Source organism: Leishmania infantum, chromosome 33 (assembly GCF_000002875.2).
Source record: "Leishmania infantum JPCM5 genome chromosome 33".
Taxonomy (NCBI): Eukaryota; Euglenozoa; class Kinetoplastea; order Trypanosomatida; family Trypanosomatidae; genus Leishmania; species Leishmania infantum.
Window position 1 is genome coordinate 395,145 of NC_009417.2, and position 20,535 is coordinate 415,679.

Below are 20,535 nucleotides of genomic sequence, written 5' to 3' on the forward strand. Positions count from 1 at the left end.
AGCCTTGAGCGAAGGAGAGATACTCGGTGCGCACGCGCACCCGCGTAGAGGGGTGCATAGGCGCTTGTACTCAGACAGACAGGCACTTGTCCTCACGCTTAAATTTTCGTGTTTTGAGTTGCGTCAAGGTTCTCACTGGCGAGCGCGCATCGCGATATTAGCCCAGAGAAGTGTTGCATGTGTGTTTCGAGCAGATGCAGCAGCCCTCGTCCTCTTTCTTTACTTGCCCAAGACGGCGCACTGCCCTTTGCCGACGATGCCTGCCGCTGTCGTGCCGTTTTGCCGCCGCACGTTTTCTTCGGCAACGTCTTCTTTTTGTTGTTCGTTGATGTCGCGTTTCCCTATGTATTGCCGTCTATTTCGCAGTGTGTGTGTGTGGTGGTGGTGGCATGCTGTCCTCATCGTGATTTTCCTGAGCGTCCCGACATCCTTCGTGCGTGCTGCAGGCGAGCTGCACACTTGCCTTCTCCACCCTTCGCGTCCTCCTTCCTCCTCCACATCGAAGGTCACGGGAGCTCCGCTCCTCGCCGCGTGTCTTCAGAACGTCCCGGAAAGAAACTAGAGCCGAGAGCGCGGGAGAGGCATTCCTCTTGCAGATCAACCACAAAAAGGTTTGACAGGTCGGCAAGAGCTCATCGATTCCATCTACGTGTGCGCAGAATCCTGCAGCCCTCGTCGTCGCCCACCTGAGGACGCCGTAAATGGTAGCGACCTTTGTGTGCACGTGTTCAGGTTTATGCACCCTTGAGGCCGTTTCGCTCGCTGTGCACGCGAAGTTGATAGACGCATCCAAAATGCTGGGGAACGAATGCGCGCAAGGTGGGCACCCATAGATTACCTGACGGTGGGCTGTCGACGAACCCGCTTGTGCCCTTTCCCACTTACCGCACGGCACCGCAGCGGCCAGTAAACGTGCGCCCATACGTTGGCGGGCGTGCGTGAGCGTGAGTGGAGGTGCTGGGGCAGACGCCTTTGGCTGGCTCTGACCGAAAGAAAGCATATGCCTTACTGATAGGGGTGGCCGTCGGCGAGAAAATCGAGAAGATGATGCGCACAAAGTGGATGATAGGGAAGCGGCATTATTATACGCTGCGGTTTGAAAGCACACGATCACCGGCGAAACATAAAGAGCGGAAGGAAAGGAGACGATGGGGAAGGACAGACGCGACGGTGGCCGAGGCCGCGCGGAGAAAAAGAGAGAAGAAGGCAGATGGCGTCCCGCGTTCTTCTTCCTTTTTCGCTTCTGTGCGTGTCCCACATAGATATGACGCTACGAACGCAGCTCGCACGCCTTGCGGGGCGGTCGGCACTAGTGCACGACCCCCTCCCCTCCCCGAGCCCTGCACTGGTGTGTAGTTCACTGTGTGTTCGCCTTGTCACACTAGTGCTGGAAGATGGCCCGGACCTATCGTGTGCTCTCGAGTCGTCCTATGTTGGTATGCGTGTGTGCGCGCGTAGAAACGTTTATGTCTTCTTTTTGTTTTCCCTGCGACGGGGTGTCCTGTGCACCGAAGCGCAGTGAGGCAACCATGATCCGACGAACAACAGCACACAAAAGGGAGCCATGAGACGTCGGCGTTGGCGGTACCGCTTGCGTGTGCATGCGTGCACATGGATGGCAGAGCTCACCTTCTCCGGGCGGTTATGTTGTTGTTCGTGTTGCACGCTCTTCGATTTCTAACGGGGCTGCATGCTCTTGAAGGCATACAAAGGAGAGAGAAGCAAAAAAGAAGAACGTTCTGTGGTGAAGGGTTGTCAGTGATGTGATCCAGCGCAACGTATGTGGCGGAAGGAAACGAAGGCGTCTCGTGCGTGTGTGTGTGTGCGCGCGCGCGATCATCGTCAGCGATATGCTCTTGGCAATGTTGTTGATGTTGGCGTATTCGATGACAGTGTCGGTGTCTGTAATCGACTTTGGCCTGTTTGGTTTGAAGATCTGCTGACGCGTGCATGAAAGAATATATAGCGCACATGTTTGTGTCCTGGAGAGGAGTTGCGCGATTCTGGACACTTCTCTCTTTAGGTGATGTGTCTTTTTTTCTTGTACCTCGCGCTGCTACCCTGATGACGGGGGGGGGGGGGGCACACTTCTGTGCGTCGTACTGCCGCACGGCCAATTGCACCCCCACTCCCTCGGAAAGCCTTGCAGCTCCCGCCCCCCCCCCGCTATGTCCCTGTAAAACGTCGAACCTCACTTCCAGTCATAGCAGGGACAAGTGCCTACGGCATAGGGAACTCAGAGCGATGCATCGCTGTCGATGGCGGCGGTTAGGTCCTGGGCGACGTGGCGTCGGAGTGACTTGCGACAGTGAACACGTTTGTACCAGCCCATATGGCAAGCGAAGTGTCAGCGTGACTCAAGTGTACCCCACACCCGGCTCTCGCACTGCCCACTGGTGCGGGGAAGCATGAGTCCCCCCGCGAGAGGGAGATGCTCCAGGGGTGGCGACCAGCATGATGAGGGAACGGCTGCGAGGCGACCTGCGGGGTGAGGAACGGGCGGGTAGGGCTGGAGGGCGGGGGCCGCGCCCCATATGGCCGAGCCGGCGCAGCTGGTGTGATGCGTGCGTGTCTTTGGCATGCTTCGCACCACACCGGTGGGGGCCTGAGGCAGGGCAGGGGTAGCGTGGGGTTGAGCTCGTGTTGTGTATGGCAGAGAATGCCAAAACCTTGAAGAAACAAGAACTCTCGCTGTTGATAATAAATCTTCTCATTTTTTTTTGCTGCGCATGTCGTGTATGAAGGATGTGTCGCGGAGGCCGCGCACGCCGCGTCAGCGGCTTCTGCGTTTTTGGTGTGTAGGCATGTCTGTCTCGGTGATGGTGTAGCATGGCGTGTTTGGTGCGTGTGCGTCGCTGGACATACTATTCTTTGTAGGAATTAGTAGGAGATAAATATACGCTTCGTGTGTATGAATGCATGTCTTTCGTTTTATTTTGTTTGCCATGATTTTCTATTCGTTCGAAGTGGAAATCGAAAAGCCAAGTCTCCAGAAAGCACGTGTTTTTGGCATAGGCGGTGGGAGGAGGGGGCTGAGGATGTGCGTCGACAAGTGTGGGACGATGCGATGCCGTTTTGCACAGCCTTCATAACGTCTCCGCCTTGGCGAGCTGAGCAAAACAAATGCGAAACGGAAGTCTTTTGTGTTGCCCCGTGCAATGCAAAGGCAAGAGCCGATTCGGCGGTGTCAGTTGCGCGGGCACGAGCGAGCGCATGTGTCAGGCGCGCATTCCCCGCCCACCCTTTCTCTTTCTCGCTGCTTTAGGTGCTGTGAGCTCTTTGCCACGGCAGCGGCAACGTTCGTGCGAGAACGTTCTACCCCCTCTGTGTCTGTGTGTGTGTGGTTTCATTCCGCTCAAAGTCCTTCATCTTTCCTGAATGGCTTCACCTTTCCCCCACCCCCACCCGCCTCCAGCAGCGTACCTAGGCCCCGCTTGCCCTCTGACTGTGCCAACCCACCTCGTGGCTGTTTTTGAGGGGTGTCCTGAGCGCCCTACAATGTCTGCTGAATCACAGCGTGTCGTTTACGGCGCGACGTTCGACATCCCGTACGCCATCGGCAGTGTCTCGGTTCCACTCGAAGCCCTTGGCGCATCCTCACCGTCACGAGTAGGAGTGCAGGACGCGCGTGGGGCCGGCCCGTCCCCGTCCCCCTCGCGCCGTCGCGGTGTCAGCTCCGGCAACATCAGCTCCGTGCGTCGATGCACGCACCACCGGTACTGCTACGTCCGCGACGGCAGCGAGCTCTTGCAGGACGCCTTCTATCGGTGGTTGGAGCAGCAGCGGCAAGAGCACCGGGAAGGCACCCATGCAAGTAGCACGGGCGGTCCCCCGCATGAGTCCTCCGGAGGACCGTTGACTCCTGCGACCGACTCAGCATCCTCCACCAATGCCCCCTCATCGGCACCGCCCGATGCGCCGAGTAGTCCCTCGCTCTTTTACGCCTCCGTGAAGTGCGTGGTGTTTGTGCTGCCAAATAGCTTTCCCCGTCCCCGCCGTGTTCTGCGGCGCCCGCCCTTCATCATCGAGGACGACACCTGGGCAGAGCATGTTGTGGAGGTACAACTGCACTTCTGGCCGCATCTCAAGATCCCGCCCGCCACGGTCGTGCATCAGGCTCTGCTGGAGCGTCGCGTTTTGACTGCGCCACCGCCTTATCAGAGTGGCGCTGTGTCGCCTGCGGCGCCGACGGAAGATTTGCGCGAGGTGTGGGTGCCGCAGCTGTTGGCGAGAACCTATGGCAAGCCGAAGTTGCTATCGGTAGCCACAAATGTGGCGGTGCCTGCACCGGCCCGTCGTGCGACCGCACCTGCACCAGGCACTGCCAAAGCTGCCAGTCGTGTGGTTGTCGTGGCTGAGAAGGTCGACACCCTTCACTTGTATCACCCTTCTCTCGACGTGATCCGACACATTCGGGCGGTGCTCGCCATGTCGCGGATGCCCATTCTGGAGGCGGTGCGCGACGCCTTCGACGCAACGTACTCGGCGCAGCCTTCTACGAATGCGGATGGCAACAGCCACGGTGCGCGCTCTCCCACACCCACTGACGCGGCGGCAACGTCTAGGGCTGCCGAGGACTCGTCGCTCTTAACGCCGTTCGCGCATTCGTGGTCGCTTCCATTTGAGGATATCATCGCTGAGTACGCGGAGCAGCGGGCGTCGACGTCGGTGGCGGTGCTTCAAGCGGTATTGGAGAAGCTGAAGCGTGAGCGGCAGGAGATGGAGAAGTCTTGCGAGCGGTCCATGGAGGAGATTGCGGAGCTGGCCACCGTCGTACTCCCCACCCAACTAGAACGGGTGCACATGCGGTGTATGAAGCTGCACAAGAAGGAGTAGGTGAGCTGCGTCGTAGGCTGTGCCTCTTTGCTTCTCCTTCACCGCACCCTCCTCCTCTCTTCGGCTGGGGATGAGGCGGGGTGACAGAGATGTACTCGCCAACTGATCCAATGCGGGTTTGGTGTTTCGATCCATTTTGCGTGGGTACACCAGAATGAAGGCTGGGTCTGCGCGCGCCCCTTTGGCAAAGGAGGTGCGTGCCTGTGTGTGTGTGTGTGTGTGCGTGTGTGCGTGCACCACAGCGATGCCGGTCTTTTGTCGCTGCGGCCCCCTTCCTCTTTGTTATTCGTTCACCCGTCTGTCCCGTGTGACAGTCGCCTGCTCACAAGCAACCCACGGGAAAACAGAAATTTGAAACTAAAGCAAAAGGAAAGCGCGCGAGGCATTTTGACTCGCGCGCTCTCACGCCTCCCGCCAGCGCAAGTGCTTCTGCCGTCATGCGCGTGAGAAGCGGCGTTGCATCCCATATGGCTGAGCACCAAAGGGTATCGATGTACAAGTGAGATGTGAAGAGAGCACCACCAGGAGTCAGACACGCACAGAGAGAGAAGAAATTGATGTCATGTAGGGGCGTGTGTGCTGTGCATCAGGTGGAGGTTGAAAACGTTGTCTGTGCGTTTTTTTTTTGGAAACGACGCCTCATCCTTTGGCCTTTGCCTTCACACACGCACACATGCACACATGCAGTCTCTCCCTTTCTTACCTTCCCCACGCCACCCTATTCCTTACTCCTGGCCCTCTTTCGTCCTTCCCTGCCGGTACATCATCTTCATATCCACACAAATACATGTGTATAATATGCTGGCGCAAATGTGATATCAACATAGCTTGCTACCCTACGCTCGCTACTGTTTCCCTCTCTCTCTCGATCTCTTTTTTTCCGTTCTTGCTTTCAAACACCAGTCATACACATATAGATATATACTATTAGTGGCCCATCTCTCCCTTCATGTGTGTGCCTCTTGTACTCTTGGCGTTGTCGTGTTGTCCTGGTCAGCTTCTATTACGCACTCTCTCTCTTTTTCGTCGTGTGTGCCAACACCACCGAAGGCGAACAGAGGTGCAAGCAAGGCTGGCGCTGCCCCTTCTTGTTAAGCGTAAACTAACGCATACGGACACGTACAAGCTGCCCGAAGAAAAATAGACAGTACGCTGAAGGAAAAAGAGGCGCACACCCCACCACCTCCTCCTCCAACAAGCTGTACGTACACGCGTACACGAGCAAAGGGTGAACATTAACCAACCGCCAATCCGTCAAGGGAAACTCTTCATTGATCTCATTTTCTTTCGTCCTTTGAGGCATCTATAGGGCGGTGCTTGTGTGCCCCTCTCTTTCTTCTCGCTCCCGCCTCCCCTCGCGCGCCCTTCACAGCATCGGTGTCTTTCTAGTTCCCTTCTTCTTTTCTTTCACCCCTTCTCCTCCGCCTTTGGCCGTGTCCGTCTCATTGTGCGCTTAGTTTTGTGGCTCTTTGTACCTCCGTTGGCGTCGTCGTTTCCTTTTTTTTTCGGTTGCTCGCTCCCCCCCCCCCCACCACCACCACCACCGTCCCCTCAACGTCATCTTGTTCTATGCGTTGTCGCTATATTTTTTGCTCCCTTTCTCTCTTTTTCTTTTTACTGCTTCACTGAAGCTCTTGTACGAACCGAGTACCTCAGCCTCTTATCTTGTTTGCATTGTGGTCCTCTCTTCCTCCCTCTCTCCCTCCCTCGCCCCGTGTTTTTTCTTTCGCCGTCCCTCTTCCTCTACTGTGTGTGTGCGCGCGTGGGTAGGTGTAGGTCTGTGTCCCATTTTCGCTTTCTTTGCGATTCTAGTGTTTACTTCTACGGTTGGTTTGGGTCCTCCGCCTGTTTCTGTGGAACTCCGCAATTACGCCGCCGCCGCCGCCCACCCTCTCACCACCCCATTCTCTCACAGCCTCAGCGGTTTCGGCTTCCCTTTTTTTTCTACCAAAAGGGGTCGACAAGGGAAAACGAAACTCCAGCCCAGGAGGGTAGCAGGAAAACAAACAAAAAGCGTGACGCATCGGGCACGCACGCACAAGGAAAACAAAAAGGGAACCTGTCGTTTCGTTACCGCTGCAGCGCCAACACCATTTTTTTTTTTCGTTCTTCTCTCCTTTTGTGTGTCTGGCCTGCCCACCCCCTCCCCAACGGTACAGCCAGACGCACTCACGCCGACACAGGATCGACGAACAAGGAGGAAGAAGGCAACGCTCGATTTTTTCTCCTGTCATCTCGACCCTCGCTGCGGCTGTTGTCTCCTTGCTCTTCATTCTCCGTCTTTGATATCACTTTCGGCCTCTTCGGAGGGGAGTCCTTCTTCCCTTCCTTATACTTTAACGCCTGTCGCCTTTCGCACCTTTGAGACGTTGCTGCTCCAGCTTCTGGTCTGATTTGTTTTTTTTTTCGCTGTTGTGCATCGTTCCCCTTCATCCCTCTTTTCGACTCGTACATCTTCCTGCTTTGTGGGCTCGCTTGCTCGTGCAGAGCCCTTCTTTTGCAAATAAAGACGATGAGCAAGCCGTTGAACGCGCTGGTGGTCTGTGGACCCTCTGGAGTAGGCAAGGGAACCCTGCTGGGCCGCCTCCTCCGCGAGTACCCCAACCGCTTTGCCTACTCGGTGTCGCACACAACACGTCAACCGCGCCAGGGAGAGGTGAATGGCCGCGAGTACCACTTCACCGACCGCGAGAGCATCCTCAAGATGCGCGACAATAACGAGTTCCTCGAGCTGTGCGACGTGCACGGCAACTTCTACGGCACGAGCGTTGCCGCCGTGCACGCTGTGCAGAAAGAGGGGAAGGTGTGCGTCATCGAGATTGATGTGAAGGGGGCACAGAAACTGTTCAACCGTAACGATAATGCGCTGAACGCTGTGTACTTCTTTATCACGGCCCCCAGAGAGGAGCTGCGCAAGCGTATCATGAAGCGTGGCGCCGATGACGAGACGATGCTGCAGCGGCGTCTAGAGACGGCCGAGTTAGAATACAAGTTCGTCGATGAGAATCCCGACTTCTTCTCTGTGCTGCTGGTAAATGATGAGCTAGAGGCAGCGTACGCCGCCCTCTTGGCCGCCATCGACGACCAGCTGGTGAAGCACAACATGGAGAAGCTGGCTGCATAGACGTAGGGTACTTGGCGAGCAACCGTGTAGTGTGTGTCAGCCTTATGGACAAGGTGGTAGCGCGTCCCTCAGTTGGAATAACGTCGTGGAGTACAAGAGTAAGAGAAGAAGCAGGCAAAAGTGAAGCGAGCAACGGAGCAGTGCGCAAGCAACACTCGAAGAAGATGTTACGTCGGGGCTCGCTTATGGGGTACCATGGAGTCGTAAGATGAAGGCCGAATCCCGTCCCCTCACACGACGACGAGAAGCGCTGGTGGTGCAGGGGGAAGTACGCACGTAATAATACGCAAGACGGCTGTATATCTCCCTCTAAGAGAAGATCCAATCGAAGAAGACACCCGAGAAGAAGCGTTGGTGTCTGAGACACCTCATGCTAGTGGAACGCTCCTACTCTCCTACCCCCTCTCGCGTCCCTCAATCGGTGCCTACGATGGACGTCATGCGCTGCCGCTTCTGCGATTGATGGGCGCCAGGCAGCGGTGCCTAACAAGGAGGGAGAAAGGGACTGGACTGTACACATGGTCGGTGTGGTGAAATTAAAGTCATTGTGTTATCATTGTCACACTTATGATCCTTTGTTTTATTTTTTTTTTTGCTAGTGTGTGTTGTGTTACCTCTTTTTCGTGAGGAGGGGAGGGGGCAGGAAGAGAAAGAGGAGGAGGTAAGGTACCACTCCGCGTGCTTCTCCCCTCGTTGTTGTTGCTGTCTTGTTTGTTTTACTTCTTTTTCGAGCTGCTGTCGCGAGGGACTTCAAGACGCCTCTCATAATGTTCTCTCTCTCCCTTCTTTCGTTCCTTTACCCATTTTTGTTTTGTGCACCCCCCCACCCACACCTTTTTTCTTTCGGTTATCATGTGGCTGCTCCTGTGTGTGCCGATGTTTGTTACTCGCTGGATGTCGCACTGAAATGTGTCTGGATGTCGTCCATCACGCCCTCATAGTGTTCCCCTCTCCCTTCCTCGTTTAAGTTGCATATAGCTCTTGATCTCACTAGCTCGGCAGTGTGCATGCAGTACCCCTCTAAAGAGGTACGTGAAACCCACATCAAAGGGGTGCAGGACTTGTTAGTGTTATGCGGCCTTCGCGAGTTGAGCTGGGGGAGTGCGAAGTATGTTAGAGAGACGCACGGCCGACGCCATGGCCTGATTGCGCCACGGACGCACGCCATGCCGGCTGGCTGCTCGTTGATATCGCCCTCGCCTCTTTCCTTTCCTTTGTGTGTGTGTGTGTGTCTTCCTCTACTGTGTTCGTAGGCTAAACGCGTATCTGGCACTGTGGAAGGGAGGGGACGCGAGGGGTAGGCCTCACCACTTAGCCATGGGTGTCCTATATCTGTGGCCACGCATACATGTGTGCGGGTGCTCCCCTCTACGCTGTTTGGGAGGGGGAGCAGGCCATCGATAAAGTCAACAGGTATGTGATCTGCGGGACCTATCGGATCAGAAACGCGAGAAGCATACACATCCTCGCACGCGCGTCTGCAGAGCACATGCGTCAGTGAACTGTGCCGATGTCGCTGCTCACATGAAAGCGCCTCTGTTCTCTCCCTCTCTCTGCTTTGTTCTTTCGGTTTGTGTATTGGCGAGGCAGACGGACGGGCCAACAGTAGAGAAGAGGCGAGGAACGAAGGGGCACATGCGGAAGAGGAGGCGAATCCCAGAGTGTGCGCGAAGGCGCAGGAAAAAGCGGCTGCATTCTTTTCGGTATCGCCACGCTGTCCATCTCATCCTCGCCTATCTCGTGATACTCGCCGTTTTGTTCGCTTCGCACCTCTCTTCTATCCTTCCCCTCCTCCACCCTTGTGCGCGCATATCACGCTCTTCGATTTCTTTGTGGTGCTCCTCGTGAGCTCTTACGGGTGTTTTTTCGCTTGTCTATTTCTTCTCTTTAGTGCCTCTTGCTTCGCCCCCCCCGCCGCTGGAACATCAACGCCGTGAGCTCAGTACGCGCACGCACACGCATGTGTCTGTGCGCCTCTTCTCAATGCGAGTGTGGCCCATCTGAGTGCCAAACCTCTTTGCTGTGCATCATGTCAGGAGCAATGTGCAGCCCGGGGGAAGGAAAGGAGCCGAAGGCGAAGAAATAAAATGCCCACGGTATACTGCGCTGTGTTGAAAGGTAGCAAGCAACAAGCAAACGAAGAAAGCCGACGCAGCTCTGGGTCGCAATCCAACGCGCACTTCAAAGGAGCTCCTGAGCGGCAGCTGTGGTGCGTGTCCGGCGCAGGCCCCTTGATGCGGAAGGTGAGCAAGCGCGCAGCAAATCAGCCACCCTCTTTTTCATGCCGACGATTTTTCTTTTGTCCTTCGCTCCACTTTTTTGTTGCTGTTGTCTGGTGCCGTGGCGGTGCGGTTTCCTCGGACTTCTGCGCACCTTCCCTCCCGCACACACACACACTCAAACTCATCGTGCAGTCACCGCGATACTGTCTCAGTCCCCAGAGCACGGAAGCCAAAAGGGAGCACAGGTGGCCTCAGCTGCTTTTCTCCTTTCGTTTCTTCTCACATTGCTTATCCGGCTGCCGCGGCAAGCTGCTGCTGCTTCTCGGACTGCTCCCAGCACTGTCTCCTCGCACAAACCAAAGCGAGGAGCGCTGCACCTCAGTGCCGCACACACCCCGTCAGAAGCGCTGTATCCGACAGAGCGAGTCTCTCTCGGTTTGGGGGGGGGGGGTTCTTTCCCTGGCCACACCCCCACCCCCACACACACACATACAGAGAAAGAGCACTTTCGAAGCTTCTGTGACGCAGAAGCGCGGTCACCGGCTGTTCATCCTCGCTTGAGCCAGAGGGACGTTGGTGGCGAACCAGAGGTGGAGACCAAGTCTCCTGAGCCTTGTTGGCGCACGCTTGAAAGGGCGAGGCGCTCCAGTGCATCTTTGCATCCCGCTTGTGCTTCTTTTCCTCCCACCATTTCTCCCTTCATCTCAGGGCGGGTGATGTGGACGTCGCTGCGATGAAGAGCGCGTCACCGGGTCCAGATAGGTCCCCTGCAGCCTCACTGTCGAATACATCGACGCCGGCCGTTGCTGGCAGCACTGCTGGCACATCGAGGCCGTCAGCGTCACATGAGATACAGACGGAGCCGCGGTACATAAGGCTCCCAGACGCACTCTACGCCCTGCGCCGCCGCTACCCCTCTGTTACGGAAAGCGTTTTTCTCGAATGCACGCGCTGCCATCAGTGGGTGGCGGTGCCCGTTTTGCGTGAAATTCCGAACGAAATAGCCACTGCTGCCGTGTCGCGCAGTGCGCTGGGATTGGATTCGATAAGCGTCCGCACAGGCTACAGCGGTCCGCTACATCATACGCATCAAGACGCCTTGCGCCGACGTGAGGAGCTCGCGAATGACGCCGCCGTCCCGCAGTGGCGGTCAAGGCGACTCCAGGAGAAGCACAGCCACCTCTCGAGAGGCGACGCCAACCACAACGGCGAAGCGCATGGTGACGTCAGTAGGGCGGCGACAGCGACCCCTCAGCAGGCCTTCTTCGAGTCCATCCTGCAACACCTGCGATGCAGCCGGCGCCCGTCACAGGAGGGTGCGGAGGACTCGGCGATGGAAGCTTCTGAGAGCGCGCGCCAGAGGAGTCGACGGCACACGCCTCTCTACATTCCGAACCCTGATACGTTCATTTGCGCCGGGTGGCAGTGCGCCTGGGACGCGGACGCGCTTGCCGACCTTCGGCGAGACTGGCTGCAGACCATCTATCGCGCTCTTCCGATGCCTCCCGTTTGCGAAGAGAGCATGGCCCTCTCCTCTGGCGCCTCCTCCTCCTCCCCCTCCCTCCCAACCTCCCCGGCTGTCTCTTTCATAGAGGCGCTGCGGCAGCGAAAGGCAGCGCTGAACGAGACCCTCGCACTGGAGCTCGATGTGGGGCGGAGCCGACGCTGGGGACGCGGCGTTGGCCAGCGGGCGGGCCGCTCTGAACACAACTTGGAGATCCAGGATAGCCTGCCGGCTCTCTCGCTGCCCGGCTGCGCCGCGGAGAGTGACACGGAGCTCTCTCGGATGCAGGGGTCGTGGGTGAGGGCGGCCGCTCTGCACCTGCTCCGCAACAGCGGCAGCGCTGCTGAAGGCTGCCTTGTGACACCCGTTGCCGGGGACGACGAAGAGGCCGAAACGCCGCACCACCGTCATTCCAGCGTGGAGGAAGACAGCCAGGAGAACGTGCTCTCCGCGTACTGCTGGGCGGTGTGCGACGCATGTGGCAAGCTCCGTCGCGTCGCGCAGCCCTTCCCTGGTGGTGCCCCCTTTGTGTGCGCCATGGCGGTGACAACGTCCTCGTCCTGTCGCGCAGCCCGCGGCAGCAACGCTCCGCATTGTGAAGCAGCGTCTGGACTTGACCAGGCATGCACTGTGTCGGAGGTGGAAGGGCTTCTGCAGTGCAACATGAAGCTGTGCGAGGCAGAACTCATCTACGCCGCCCTCTCATCCCCTTTCCTGCCGTACCCTCTCAGGGCACAGCTGTCCGCGCTCGGCCGGCGACAGACCTGTTTCAAGGGTCCGCCGGAGCCGGCGAAGCGACTGAGCAGGGCTGATGTGTCGCGCGTTTTGCTTTCTGAGCCGCTACTGCGGACGATCCAGTCCAGCGTACGGGAGTCCGTGACGAAGGGGGACTTCCACCCCACCGCCTACCAGAGACGCCGCGGCTCCGGCGCCGCAGCCACCGCCACCCCAGCCCCGGTGAAGCCGCGTCGCAAGGCCTCAACATCGGAACTCGACGACGCTGATGCCCAGCTGGCAGAGGAGGAGCTCTTTCTTTACCGCTCACTCCCCATATTGCGCGAGCTTGCCCGCTCCATCAAGGCGCGGAGCATCAGCGCCTTTGTGCGGCAGCTGCAGCTCACACCCGCGCAGATCCAGGCGAAGCGTGAGGCGGTGATGCTGACCTCCTTCCTCAGTAATCACCAGCACACGCCCACGACAGGCAGCGACAGCGGCACCGAAAAACGGAAACCCGCGGCGGTGATCGCCACAACGAGCGAAGCGGAGAGGACGAGCGCGGAAGTGAAGGTAGAGGAAGGAGACACGTCGAGCACCGAGCCTGCGGAGCGCTTGCCACCACGGCCAACCCGCACGCGGACGAGAGCACCACCAGCGGTGCAAGAGAATGCGCCAGCGCCGGCAGTGGTGAAGAAGGAACCTATGAAAATGCAAGCTGCCAGCGGCAGCGACATTGCCACGCCTCAACCGGTGGGGGAGCCGACACCAGCCTGGACAAGAGGGAAGCCACCCCAAGAAGCAGGACCGCGGGCTTCGGAACGCCAGGAAGGTCTCGCATATGAAGCTGCGCCGCAGCAGCCCGCCCTTGGTGCCCCTCGAAAGCGCGGACGAACGCCTCGCCAGAGGCCAGGAGAGCCCTCAAGGCCGGTAGTCCCTGGGTCCCAGGCAACCGCGGAGGCGACGGGAGTCGTTACAGGTGTCGGCACGGCATCCCTTCGCCGTCGCCGGCAGCGCTGCGAGAACGTGCCACTGAAAGAGGCAAAGACAGCAAAGAGTAGTGTGGCCACTGCAGGCAAGGCGGAGACAGTGGGAAACGTCGCAAGATCACCAGCATCACCGCGGCGTGGGCGACCGCATGGGCGGCCACCAGGAAGCGGCTCAGCAGGGCGGAAGCGCAGCCAAGGTGCCCACGACGAGGACGCGGAAGCGAAGGCTGAGAATGGCAACAAGTGGGAGGTGGTGCATTGGGTTCAGTGTGACCTGTGCAGCAAGTGGCGCATCGTGCCGCACCGCGTGCCGGCCAAAGTTAAGTTCTGGGAGTGCAAGATGCGCTATGACGAGCAGCGCGGCCGGGCGACCACCTGCGACGACCCAGACGACGCCGAGCTCGCCGCGTGAGGCAATGGAACCGCGCACCCGCACGGAGTTGTGTGACGTTATAACCTGCCGCGGCGGTCGCTGTACACCCCAACACTCACCTATAACCCATCTGAAAAACAAGCAGAGAAGAGTGGCGTGCACAAGCAAAAAAAAACGCAAGAGTAAGCGGCTTCCATCGCGGGTGTGCTGGCCTCTGGCCGCGATGTAACGCGCTGGAGCAGCACCGTTTTTTCGCCGCTGCTGTAGAATTACGCGTGGCAGCGAAGTTTTCGTCGCAATACGCTTTGCACCAACGCGCCACGCGGATTTGTTGTTTCCTTTTCTGTGGTGTGTCTCTGCGCCTCGCCCCCCCCTGTGCATGTTTCATCCACTCCCTCCCTCTTCCTTTACTACGCTTTTCACACGGGCCGATGGCGGGACGCCTCCCCCATTCCACCCCGCACACCAACTGTACTCCTCTTGTCGCTTCCTCTACCTCTTGGATTGCGCGTGTGGTGATGCACCTGTCACATTTCATTGTGTTTCTGCGACTCCCATCACTGTCCATTCGCCTCCCTTCGCCTACACACACACACACACACACACACAAAGGTTACTTGATATGAACTCCGCCCTCGTCGCTGTTCTCCCATCCTCCCCCCCCTCTCTCCCTGACGCTTCCACCCTTTTCTCGCCCTCTCTGCGCGCGCGTTGTTGTTGCTGTGGCCGTTTATTACTATCATTTCTTTGTTGTTGTTCTATAGCGGATTGCTGCAGCGTAGGAGTCGTGTTCTCTTTTCCCTACACCTCCCTCTTCGAAACACACACACACAAGCACCGCCACTCCTTGACGCCGTCTTTTCACACGTGCCACGGGGTGACTGGTGCGGCTTCCCCTCTCCTTCTGTTGTCTCCTCTCTCTATCTGTATCTGCATCCGTGTCACTGCCCTGCTGACCCTCTCCCGCCCCCGTCTCGTCCCTACCCCCTCTTTTTGGCCCTCACACCTTCCCTTTTTTATTTTTGTATCACCGCTCCTCCTCGCTGAACCTCCCTCTTTTCGGTTTCCGGTTCTTGTAAGAAAGGGGGTGTTGCTCAACACCTGCTTTTCAACGAAGCGGTCCACTGAACGGGGCGTGAAGCAGGACAAGGACGATTGGCCAAGCGGCGACAGGAGAAGGCTGAGTGGAGACGGGAAGAGAGAGGGAGGTGTAGTACGTGTCCTCCATTGCTCTACTTCTCTCGGTGTTTGTTCTTGAGTTCATTTGCGTGCGACATTTTCTGCCGCTTTTGCGTTCGTGCTTGTGGGTCTGGTGTGTTCCTTCTCCAACTAGCAGCGACAGCAGGTTAGCCTGCACAGTGCTTCGGGTGTAAAGCACATCATCGTACGTTTTGTAGAGGCATGTCTTCGAATCCTGGTGCAATCGCCGAAAAGGGGACGAGCGCCTCTACTGAGGGAGCATACATTATGTGCTTCGCCTGCTCGCGCTGCGAGTACCCTATCTGCGACAGCAGCACGCTGCTTCTCCGCAAGGTGCGTCAGGGGCCGAGTGAGTACGCCTTTCACTACAACCTGGACGGGCTACTCGACCTCGAGGATGTGCAAGTACCATGCTATAGCGCGGTTGAGGTCGTACACACTTCGGCAGTAGTATCCGAGTCTCTCATGAAGTTTCCAATGCCGCCTGCTGCGCTGGTGGTGGCCCTCGAGTCCATCGTGCAATCTCGCAAACACTGGATCCAGCAGCGTCAGAGCATGAATGCCCGACTGCACGAGCGCGGCGTCGCGGCGCTGCCCGCAACAAGCGCGGAAACCTCGATAGAAGCGGTCACAAGCGGCACGGCCTCGTCAGTTGAGGGCGCGCGGTCCACGCCTTCTGACGTGAGCAGGGGTGCAGACGCCGCCCCGGTGGCTGCAGCCACCACAGCAGCGAGCAGCGCTCCCATTGTGCGTCGCTACGGGGACACGGCAGAGAGCCGTATCGACCTTGTGTGCGTCAAGGACAGCGTGCTCGCGGGCGGGGTGCAGGAGTGCACGAAGGACCGCAGTGCAGTGGCCACCACCGTAGTCAGCCCGGAGGACCAGGGCGCTGAAGATGGAGCAGAATCTGCCGCCCATCGCGAGGACGGAGAAGTAGTGAGATCGGCCTTGGCGACTGCGCCAGCGGTAATCCGCGACGCGAGCTTCGCCAACATCCAGGCAGACGTCATGAAGGCGGCCACTGCCGCCGCTGCCGAGACGAGTTGGACCTCACCTGGCAACTTTCGCCTCCGTGAAGCATTCATCGACGTGAGCCGCTCGACACTGTCATCACGCGCGCCATGGTTCCAGGACTACAAATGCGTGAGCCGGGTGCAATGCCCAGACTGTCACCAACCGCTAGGCTTTGTGTTCTGCGTCTCGGACTCAAAAAAACAGCAGCAGCAGCAGCGCTCCTCAAGTGAAGCTGCGGGGCCGCTTGAGGCGACGCTGCAGACGCAGGGGGTGAAGCGTCCAGCCACATCGGAGGCAGATGAGACGGGCAGCATCGACGACGCTGACACCCCACCAGACGCCGTCGCTGTCCAACGCAGTAGCGCTGACCCAGCCACCGCCCCAGTGACAGAAGTAACGCAGCTGCCGCATGCGAAGAAGACACGAAATGAAAAAGATGCACAGGCAGCGGCGTCGGCCAGTACGCGGCACACGTGGCAGGAAGCGCGGCTCCACCGGCAACGCAACGGCGCTGAAGAATGCCAGGGAAGAGGTGGCAATGAGGCGGAGGACAAGGGGGACGGGGTGCAAGGCGGCGCGGACGAGGCTGACGAAGACGACGCGGAGGCAGCCCCCGATCGATTTGTCGGACTCGAACTGAAGCGTATTGTCCAGCGCCAATGGACACTGAGCATCTTTCACGAACGCTACAGCAAGTCGCGTCAGCTGCAAACGTTTCGGGAGCTTTTTCCCGAAGCCGAGGAGCTGCAGAGCTTGTACAGCCGCCTGCTGGGCCTCCGCACCCAGACGGAGCTTTACAGCAGTCTGCTACGCCGACACAAGGAGCAGAACGATGTTCAGATGGCACTCTTGATGAGCAACAAGGATCGCATGCACACGTACGATGAGAAGGTCAAGACAATGCAGCAGATCATTGAGGCGCAGCGGGCACAGATCGCCATGCAGACGCGGCAGATTCGAAACCAGGAGGAGCTCGTGCAGAGCCACCGGCGGCAGTTTGCCACACAGAAGCGGCAGATGGATGTAGAGCAGCTCCTGCTCGTGCAGCAGAGCAAAACGATCGAGTCGCAGAAGGAGCAGTTACGCTTGCTGAAGAACCACTTCCAGGCGACACGGCCTGAGGTTTTGCTGGACGCGCGGCTGAGAGGCAGTCCTTGCCCACCGCCCTTGCTGAGCCGCGGCCCACCCAGTGGCACCGGCGGTGTCGAATCGTGGCAGTCTGGCGACGCGACTGCGCCGCTTCGACAGCTTTCCGCGAGAGATCGGTACCGCGAAGAGGCAGAGCACGATTGGACTGACGCAGAGGAGGAGGAGGCGGAGGAGGGGGGTGGAGAGGGCGATGAGCGGATTCAAAAGACTGTGGCGCCCTCGGCGAGCCTCTCTGTCGCGCCTTTGGAGACACCGCCGGCGCACCTCTGCGGCGTGCCCACATCCTCCGCGTCTCGCCACGGAGTCACTCCCTCCGAAAGCGACCAGGCATTGGCTCGCGCATCGCTTCCGCTTTCCTCGTTCGGTTCCGAAAGAGGAAAAACAACGTAGTGCAGGCCTGCTGGCAAGCGTTTGCGGTTGCGATGGATGTGTGTGTGTGTGTGTGTGTGTGCCACGCTCGTTCTCGCCTCAGCGGCGCCTCTCTGCGTCCGATCTAGCCCTCCGTTCTCCCACTATTTAGTGTGCACGACGCCCTCTCTCGCTGCATACAGAGAGCGACACCTTGCAGAAATGAAAAATGGTTACGGTAAGCGCAGTGAAGTACACACGGGGCGACGCGGCACACACATACACGCGTGCACATCACGCAGGATGTCGCCGATGCCCATGCAACTCTCCTGTCTTTCACTTCGTGATGTCTCTTTCCCGTCAAGTCGCTAAATAGTTCTTTCCACGCCCTCCATCTAACGCGGTGAGGCCAGAGCACGCGGGAGAAGTATCCTCGCAACGCACACATGGTCGGCTCAGCAACGTCGCCGTTGCGGCACTTGCATGCGGCGTGCTCTGTGCGCCGTTGTGATCCATCGAAGCGAATGAAGCGCATCACGCCCAACATGAAACAAGAGAACGAGCTAGACACGCCCTTTCCCATCGCATCTCATCCCCTACTCCGCCTTCCCCTTTACGCATCTCCCTCCCTCTCTTCCCCGCCACGTCACCCCGAGTCTGTGGCGCCCTCTAGCTGTGTGTGTGTGTGTGTGTGTGTGTTCGCGCATACGCATTCGTGGCCACCAACCACCTCCTCCACCACCCCCCCCCCTCTCTCTTACTCTAACTGGAATCAACTTTGCGGGGGCTGCCCATCTCGGCCACCACCACCCCTTTCAACACGAAATTCTTTTCTTGTGGCTGTTCGCTTCTGTAGGTGAAAGGCGTACTCTTTGGCGGCGCCACACTACCCCGCACGTGGCTCTTAATCGGCTGCTGCACAGCGTGTCTTGTGGAGCAGTTTCCAGGGGCTGGGCATCGCACGCTTCCCTCCTTGTTTTCCTGTCGCATAGAAGAATAGTAAAAATGAGCACTCCTGGAACCAACTCGTCTGCCTCTGCGAAGGCGTCAAGTCCTATCGTGCACCGAGATCGCAGAGGGGCGTCAGCGGGCGATGGCAAACCACTTTCCGCAAATGATCCGCCGCAGCAATCGGCGGCGTTTGGGTCTGTCTCGCCGCTGCCGCCGAAGCTGAGCACTGCAGCTTCTGCTGCCACAACCGCTTCGGCACCCGCCTCGCCATCTCCTGAAATGGACAACCTGGAGTGTCAGTCGAAGGACTTCCTCATCCAACGCGTGCAAGCGCTGGAGCGGCAGCTGAAGATACGCAACAGCGACTGCGCGCGCCTGCTAGAGGAGCGCCAGCAACTGCTTCCGCTCAAAGAGAAGTGCGAGTCGCAGAGAGAGATGATATTGGCGCTGCGCGATCAACTGAACTTGGCACAGGCACAACACGAGTCCGTCATCGACGCATTGGAGGAGATGAAGCGCCAGCAGCGCGACAAAGAGCACCGCGAGCGCGTGGCCCACGCTGAGCGAGTCATCTATGGCGCTAGTGCCGCCCCGAAGGCTACAGCTGGCGGCACGAATAGGCCCGAAACCTCTAGCTCGCCCGCCACCAACGCGGCGCCCAGCTACAAGCCCGCTTCGGCGCTGAGAGCCAACAACCCGGCGCGGCGTGCTCCTGGGGGGACGGTGGTAAACACCTCGTCCGGGCCACAAATAATTTACGACAGCTCCGATATCTCCTCCGTTGGCTTCACCAAGAATGCAAAGCTGCCGTACGACTTCCTGGGTGGGCCTGGAGCGCAGCTACAGTATCTCGCTCCGTCCCGCGGAAGCGCGGGCAAGGAGGCTGGAGAGCAGCCGGAAGGCGGCTTTGACGCTTCGGATGATGCGCAGGTGCGCCGCACCATGGCGGCGGCGGCGGAGGCGATTGAGTTGGATGCCAAGCACGCAGAGATGGAGGAAAAGGAGCACAGGGCACTACTGGAGCGCCTAAAGGCGCTGCGTGAAGGACACAAGTAATGGACGCCACCACCCACTTCCTCTCGCTCCCAACCGCTAGAGGATCCAGCAGCACCTCCGTCAACCCACCCTTCCCCTTGCAGCAATCAAGCAGGAGAAGCCCACCACAGCCCGCTGTGCTTTCGGTGTTCAGGGCGAGTACACCCACACTCATGACGTTAGTCGGCTTAGCTGTACCTGATTGTCTGCTGCCTCGCTTTTAGGCAACGGAAGTGACAAAAGAGAGAGGAGAGAGTCGATAGACTGTGTACAACAGGGGATTATGGAAAGGTGAAAGGGAGTGGTGCAAGCTGAGCGCCCCACATCTTCGAAGCGCTTCGCCATTTCGTTTTGTTGCTCGCAGCAGTTGCCGCCCTGGTGTCTCTCTCTATGCCCCTGCGCTCTTTCTTCGTTCTTCCACCTCTTCTCCTTCGCCCGCTTCATCAAATCCCTTGTGCGCGATGAGCTCGTAGCTATAAGATTCTTATACCGTTTTTTCGGCTCTTGTTGTGGTTGCCTTTCCCTCTTATTTAGGTTTTGCTAGTGCTTCGCTTGTCGTTGTTGCCCTGATGGGGAGGAAGAGGCCTCGCGGCGTGGCATCTTGATTCCGTACCTCCCACTCTCTCTCGGTGGGAAGAAGCCATGCACTATCCCCTCCCCTATCCCCTGCCAAATGCCGAGCCACCTCTGGCGCTGGCAGGGCGGTGCATCGCTGCTGACAGCGGGCCGCCAGGTCCTGGGCGGCGTGGCGTCCGGGTGATCTGCAGCCGCGAACGCGGGTGTGCACTCTCCACATGATGGGCAGAGTGTCCGCGTGACTCGAACGCATCCCACCCATCCACCCCTCCCCGCCCCCGGCCCTCGCACGGCCCACTGGTGTGGGGAGGCCTGAGCCGCCCCGAGGAGAGGGGGTGGGGGTAGGCTGCACCAGGGGGTGGCAGCCGGCACAGCGGGGGAGCGGCTGTGAGGCGACCTGCGAGGCGGTGGGTGAGCGGGTAGAGCTGGAGGGCGGGGGCCGTGCCCCATATGACCGAGTCGGCGCATCTGGTGCGATGCGTGCGTGCAGCTCCTCCACA

General features: G+C 58.7%; 5 protein-coding genes across 5 annotated transcripts; all 5 read left to right on the plus strand.

The window, feature by feature from the left end:
- Window positions 1-3,498: 3,498 nt before the first annotated feature.
- On the plus strand, window positions 3,499-4,836 carry LINJ_33_1140 (conserved hypothetical protein; the record flags this gene model as incomplete). The annotated part of the gene is made up of 1 exon (XM_001468155.1): window positions 3,499-4,836. The coding sequence occupies one exon, from the start codon at window positions 3,499-3,501 to the stop codon at window positions 4,834-4,836; it is 1,338 nt and encodes a 445-aa protein (XP_001468192.1).
- Window positions 4,837-7,348: 2,512 nt separating this feature from the next.
- Window positions 7,349-7,960, plus strand: LINJ_33_1150 (putative guanylate kinase; the record flags this gene model as incomplete). Its single annotated transcript, XM_001468156.1, has 1 exon — window positions 7,349-7,960. The coding sequence occupies one exon, from the start codon at window positions 7,349-7,351 to the stop codon at window positions 7,958-7,960; it is 612 nt and encodes a 203-aa protein (XP_001468193.1).
- Window positions 7,961-10,915: 2,955 nt separating this feature from the next.
- LINJ_33_1160 (conserved hypothetical protein) lies at window positions 10,916-13,801 on the plus strand (the record flags this gene model as incomplete). Its single annotated transcript, XM_001468157.1, has 1 exon — window positions 10,916-13,801. One exon carries the CDS (start codon window positions 10,916-10,918, stop codon window positions 13,799-13,801), a length of 2,886 nt encoding a protein of 961 aa, XP_001468194.1.
- A 1,428-nt stretch (window positions 13,802-15,229) lies between these two features.
- Window positions 15,230-17,515, plus strand: LINJ_33_1170 (conserved hypothetical protein; the record flags this gene model as incomplete). The annotated part of the gene is made up of 1 exon (XM_001468158.1): window positions 15,230-17,515. One exon carries the CDS (start codon window positions 15,230-15,232, stop codon window positions 17,513-17,515), a length of 2,286 nt encoding a protein of 761 aa, XP_001468195.1.
- A 963-nt stretch (window positions 17,516-18,478) lies between these two features.
- LINJ_33_1180 (conserved hypothetical protein) lies at window positions 18,479-19,480 on the plus strand (the record flags this gene model as incomplete). Its single annotated transcript, XM_001468159.1, has 1 exon — window positions 18,479-19,480. The coding sequence occupies one exon, from the start codon at window positions 18,479-18,481 to the stop codon at window positions 19,478-19,480; it is 1,002 nt and encodes a 333-aa protein (XP_001468196.1).
- Between the last annotated feature and the right edge of the window lie 1,055 nt (window positions 19,481-20,535).